General features: G+C 48.7%; 1 protein-coding gene across 1 annotated transcript; it reads left to right on the forward strand.

Moving 5' to 3' along the window:
- The first annotated feature begins 905 nt into the window (after positions 1-905).
- On the forward strand, positions 906-4,198 carry C5H20orf173 (chromosome 5 C20orf173 homolog). Its single transcript, XM_066386162.1, has 4 exons — positions 906-1,961; positions 2,203-2,628; positions 2,769-2,820; positions 3,387-4,198. Exons 1-3 carry the CDS (start codon positions 1,491-1,493, stop codon positions 2,793-2,795), a joined length of 924 nt encoding a protein of 307 aa, XP_066242259.1. The 5' UTR covers positions 906-1,490; the 3' UTR covers positions 2,796-2,820; positions 3,387-4,198.
- Positions 4,199-5,886: the final 1,688 nt, after the last annotated feature.

Genomic DNA, 5,886 nt, shown 5'->3' on the forward strand with positions numbered 1-5,886 from the left:
CCCTAAAATGAATAAATAAATAAAAATTAAAAAAATAATAATAATAAGCCCTGGCCAGTTGGTTCAGTGGTAAAGCATCGGCCTGGCGTGCAGAAGTCCCAGGTTCGATTCCCGGCCAGGGCACACAGGAGAAGCGCCCATCTGCTTCTCCACCCCTCCCCCTCTCCTTCCTCTCTGTCTCTCTCTTCCCCTCCCGTAGCGAGGCTCCATTGGAGCAAAGATGGCCCGGGCGATGGGGATGGCTCCTTGGCCTCTGCCCCAGGCGCTAGAGTGGCTCTGGTCACGACAGAGCGATGCCCCAGAGGGGCAGAGCGTCGCCCCCTGGTGGGCATGCCAGGTGGATCCCGGTCGGGCGCATGAGGGAGTCTGTCTGACTGTCTATCCCCGTTTCCAGCTTCAGAAAAATACAAAATAATAATAATAATAATAATAATAATAATAAAATGGTTTCTGACCTTTTTTCTCCCCTGAAACCTTAAAAACAACTCCAAGTTTTGTTGTTTGTTTTTTAATATCTTTCACAGGTTAGGACTGAATTAAGGGGGTGAGAGTGGAGATGAGGAAAAGGAGGTGTTTTGGAGATAGAAGCGAATGGGTTTAAAAAATGGATTTGGAAGTCGTAGGAGAGGGAGAAACCAAGGCCAGCACACGGGCTTCTGGCCTCTGACTGCAGCAGCTGGGTGAATAGTTGGACCATTTACTTATTTATTTAAAATTTTTAATTGATTGATTTTAGAGAAAGAGGGAAGGAGAGAGAAAAAAACATTGATTTGTTGTTCCACTTTTTCATTCATTCTTTGGTTAATTCCTGTGTGTGCCCTGACCGGGGACCAAACCCACAACCTTGGCATATTGGGACAATGCTCTAAGGCTTAGAGTCTAAGCAATTGAGCTACCCAGTCAGGGTGGTGGGACCATTTAGAGACAGAGAAGTTGGGAAGTAATTCGTTTAAGGGGGAAATCCTGAGTTCAGTCTCAGGCTTGTTCAGTGGGAGGGATCTCTGTGACATCTTAGTGGAAGTCCAATAAGTTGTAGGTTATAAGGTCTAAAGAAGAGAAGTATGAGCCAGTTCCACAATTGGAGAGGGGGAATCAGACATAAATAGGATTTAAATTTCCTCTCAGTTCTGTTTGTGTGTCCCATAAACGTTTATTAAATGATTCTAAGTCTTAGGAATGCAGAAGTAAAGAAGATAAAGTTGGCCCTGTCTTTGTGGCTTTTACATTCAGTGTAGACAGCTTCTGTGTTACGGACAGGATGAGGTGGTGGCTGTGCCCTGGCAGGCTAACGGACGGAGGTCACAATATGTACTTGTGATGAGATCTAAGATATAACTGGGTGGCAGATGGACTCCACTGAAAGCTAAGCTTTCCGCCTGTGGGGAGGATACAGGACACACCAAATGCCATCTTTCTCTTCTTGCACCTTCCATGCCACGCCCTGTTAAGAGTCCTATTTGGAGGTGAGCAAATGGATAAGGAGGCAAAAGATGAGGGGTTGGGAAGAGGTATGGTGTGGACGGTTGGGAGCCATAGAGGCCAACAGGACAGGCTTGTGGGGCTGTTGTAGCCTCATTTCTCTTCTTTCTCTGACCCAGGTAGAAAAGCCAGTCTGTTGCCTGCCACAGAAGCCATCGCCGGGGCAAGACATGAAGCAAATGTGGCAGATTTTTGTCTTACAGTTCTTCTGGGTACTCATCCTGTGCCTGACAGTCCCCTGCCTGGATTGGAAACCTGAATTGGCACCCCAGGAAAAACCAATGTACTTGGTACCATGGCATGGTAACTGCCTCTGGTTCGAGCTCAGGAAGTGTGGCTGCCCATCTGGGATCCTCAACTGCTCCCTCTGCCACCACACAGTCAGAGATGCCTGGTGCTTTGATGCATGTTATGAGAAGACGATGGGGTACCTGGTGGAGACAACAGAATCCATGACCCGTGATGCTGTGCTCTGGTGGTTGGTCAGTGGTCAACACTGGGCCTAACCCCTCCCCTGGCCTTCCCAGGCCTAGCCAATCTCCCACTTTCCAGTCCAAATCCCTACTCTTGGCCCTGGCTTAGTGCACCTTCCTTCTTGAGAGCCTCAGTCCCCAACCTCTGGATGGAGGTCTCACGTACCTGGGCCTGATACTGGGAGTCTGATTCCCTTACACCGGGATTCTGGACCCTAGCCCTGAATCTCCTCCCTCTGGCCGTTTCCAGGGCTTCAACTCAGCAAGCGAGCTAGGCAAAGTGTGGGAGAAGTTGTTCAAGGAGATTCTCAACCCCTCACTGAGCCATAATGATCTACACTGTGGGACTTGTATGCTGGTGGGGAACTCGAAGATCCTGCAGGCTTCCGGCCTCGGCAACAACGTCACCCAGCACACCACAGTCTTCAGGCAGGTGCTGAGGAGAGGGCAAGGAGAAGGAAGGTCCAGACCTGCCCCCAGAGTTCTGTCATTTTCTGTTCTCCTTCCCAGGATGAACCAGGCCCCTGTTCAGGGCTTCGAGATGGTAGAGAACCAAACAATGGGACGCTTCACCTGCCATAGTAATGCTGGGGCCTACGGTCCCTGGAGACAGCTGTTGCTGCTTCTCCTGAAGCTTTCTGGTCTGGCATGGACTTCAGATGCTCTGAGTCAGGAGGTGATCGATGGTCTGGAAACCAGACATTCTTAGCACGGGGGTAAGGGGAGGTCACTGCAGGGTAACCTATTGAGGGCAGCTGCAGAACATTCCCAGGTCTCACGGGCTGCTGAAACCCCCACCTCCTAATTCTTTCTTAGATTTTGGAAGAGGATCTAGTTCCCTAGTGGAATGGAAGATAGCAAAGACCAGGTAAGGGGTCAGGAGGGAGTAAGATATGAATGTAGGCTGCTGTGGGAAAGGCCCCAGGTAGGTTCCCTCTCCCCTTGTCCCCAAGTTCTGGTCATCAGCTCCACTTTCCTCAGGTAAAACCAAGGCAACAACATGCCTGACCTGTGGTGGCACAGTGGATAAAGCGTTTACCTGGAAATGCTGAGGTTGCCGGTTGGAAACCCTGGGCTTGCCTGGTCAAGGCACATATGGGAGTTGATGCTTCCAGCTCCTCCCTCCTTCTCTCTCTCTGTCTCTCTCTCCCTCTCTGTCTCTCTCCCTCTCTCTCTCCTCTCTAAAAATGAATAAATTAAAAACAAACAAACAAAAAAAACCCAAGGCAACAGGCTGGATAACCAGGGTCAGTATCCATCCCTGGGGCTCATGGCTCTGTTCTGTGCCTCGTCCATCTAACCCAGTTAAGAGTCTTATCCCGTCCTCACTTAAAACTTCTCTCCCCTGTACCTTCAGCAGAGATCCTAAAAATTGCTGCTTGGCTTCCAAGACCCTGTGTGATCTAACCCTTCCTCTCCCCTTCTCTCTCCCAGGCTTACACACTGGGCTTCATGGCATTCCCTAAACACACCAGCTGCCTCGTGCCTTCTCACACACTGTTCCCTCTGCCTGGAACACCCTTCTCTTGTCTTCCTGGGGAGTCCTCTCTCTCCCTCGTATGGGAGGAGCAGCAGCTAGTTGATGCTCTCCTTTCTCAGCTCCGGGGTCATTCTGTGTATTCAGAGTGGTCTTCCCTGGAGAAGGAGAGCTCCAGTCTCCTCCCAGCTCCAGGAGACGGCCTGTCACACTCGATGTTGAATGAGGGGAGGTTGGACAAGGACAAGATTCAGTCTATTAACCCATACATTCCTCTCTCAATCACCAGGATGCCCGCTTTGGATGTGAATCAGAGAAGCAAGGAAAGTGGGAGGATGTTAATCAGAACAATGGCTCTAAGGAGGTTACATGTCTAGCACAGAAGCAGAAATTGAAGTCAGCAAGAGTGTGTGTTGGGCAAGCTCACCATCCCCATGTGATTCCTGCTGAGTCAACACAAGTCCTAGTCCTTTGGTCCTGAAAGCAGAGGAGTCTTGGTATTATAGCAGCAAGAGTAGGATTATGGAGGACTTTCAGGGATAATGGCAAGAAGAAATTATGTGGACATCAGTCGGGTACTGAATAAAATCCTGGTCTGATTCTTTTAACTGTGAGGACAGTGTCAGGGGAGGAAGCACCAGACTTGATTTCCAGATCTCACGAGCAATATTTATGTTACTTTCTTCTGGGTATATATCCACAGGAAATAAAATCAGTATCTTAAAGTTATATCTGCACTTCCATGTTTATTGCATCATTTTTACAATAACCAAGACATGGAAACAACCTAAGTGTCCATCATGAATGATTGGATAAAAATGCAAGGTATATACATATAACATCTATCATCCATATGAATATCACCCATAAGAAAGAAGAAAATCCTGTCATTTACAATAACATGAATGGACCTTGAGCACATTCTGCTTAGTGAAATAAGACAGAGAAAGACAAGTACCATGTGCTCTTAATATGTAGAATCTAAAACAAAAACTCAGATTGGTGGTTATCAGGGGTTTGGGGTGAAGGTGCCCAAAAGGCACCTTCCAGTTATAAGTCTTGAGCATGTGATATACAGTATGGTGACTATAGTTAACAATAGTATATTATATATGTATTTGAAAGTTGCTGTGGTAGAACGTTGGCCCAGTGTGTGGATGTCAGGGCACACAGGAGAAGCGTCCATCTGCTTCTCCATCCCTCTCCCTCTTGCTTCTCTCTCCCCTGCTCCCCCACAGTCATGGCTTGATTGGAGGGAGTTGGCCCCAGGCGCTGAGGATGGCTCCATGGCCTCCACCTCAGGTGCTAAGAAGAGCTTGGTTGCTGAGCAATGGAGCAACGCCCCAGATGGGCAGAGCATCGCCCCCTAGTGGGCTTGCCGGGTGGATCCCGGTTGGGGCTCATGCAGGAGTCTGTCTCTCTGCCTCCCTTCCACTCACTGAATTAAAAAAAAATTTTAGCCTCTGAGAGATATTTTTTGTGTGTGATAGAGACAGAGAGAAGGACAGATAGGGACAGACAGGAAGGGAGAGAGACGAGAAGCAACAATTCTTTGTTGCAGCTCCTTAGTTGTTCATTGATTTGCTTTCTCATACGTGCCTTGACCAGGAGACTATAGCACAGCAAATGACCCCTTGCTCAAACCAGTGACCTTGGGCTTCAAGCCAGTGACCTTTGGACTCAAGTGAGTGACCATGGGGTCATGACTATGATCCTACGCTCAAGCCAGTGACCCCGTGCTCAAGCCAGTAAGCCTGTGCTCAAGCTGTCAACCTCAGGGTTTTTCTGTGTCCCAATCCAGCGTTCTATCCACTGCACCACCTCCTGGACAGGCAACCCCTGAGAGATTTTTCTTTCTTTTCTTTTTTTTTTAAATTTTATGTATTCATTTTAGAGATGAGAGAGAGACAGAGAGAGAGAAGGGGGGAGGAGCTGGAAGCATCAACTCCCATATGTGCCTTGACCAGGCAAGCCCAGGGTTTTGAACCGGCAACCTCAGCATTTCCAGGTAGACGCTTTATCCACTGTGCCACCACAGGTCAGGCCCCTGAGAGATTTTTAACAGTTGAATATATCCAATATGATAAATTCTATCACCTTCACTCCGACCCAGGAGGTTCCAAGTGGCCTTTCTTTTCCCTTCCTGTCTCCTGCTCATCTACACCAGACTTGTCACATAGCTGCCTCCTCTTCCCCCTCCTGCCACTTGGACACTCAAATTCCAAACCTCCTTTGGTCAGCTGGAATCTGGGCTGAATGACAAAGTGGAGGGGGCCATGCCAATAAGCCTACACAGAGGAGGTCACAATGTGGTCTCTGTGATGAGGGGTTTTTTTTTGTTTGTTTGTTTTTTGGTATTTTTCCAAAGTTGGAAACGGGGAGGCAGTCAGACAGACTCCCGCATGCGCCCGACCGGGATCCACCTGGCATGCCCACCAGGGGGCGATGCTCTGCCCA

This window comes from Saccopteryx leptura, chromosome 5 (genome assembly GCF_036850995.1).
Source record: "Saccopteryx leptura isolate mSacLep1 chromosome 5, mSacLep1_pri_phased_curated, whole genome shotgun sequence".
NCBI lineage: Eukaryota > Metazoa > Chordata > Mammalia > Chiroptera > Emballonuridae > Saccopteryx > Saccopteryx leptura.

What these genes read in the sequence shown, in the direction of transcription:
- C5H20orf173 (XM_066386162.1), top strand. Translation starts at nt 1,491, where the DNA reads ATGAGGGGTTGGGAAGAGGTATGGTGTGGACGGTTGGGAGCCATAGAG. An exon ending in ATGCTGTGCTCTGGTGGTTG is followed by an intron (nt 1,962 to 2,202) that starts GTCAGTGGTCAA and finishes GGCCGTTTCCAG; the next exon opens with GGCTTCAACTCAGCAAGCGA. An exon ending in CAGATGCTCTGAGTCAGGAG is followed by an intron (nt 2,629 to 2,768) that starts GTGATCGATGGT and finishes ATTCTTTCTTAG; the next exon opens with ATTTTGGAAGAGGATCTAGT.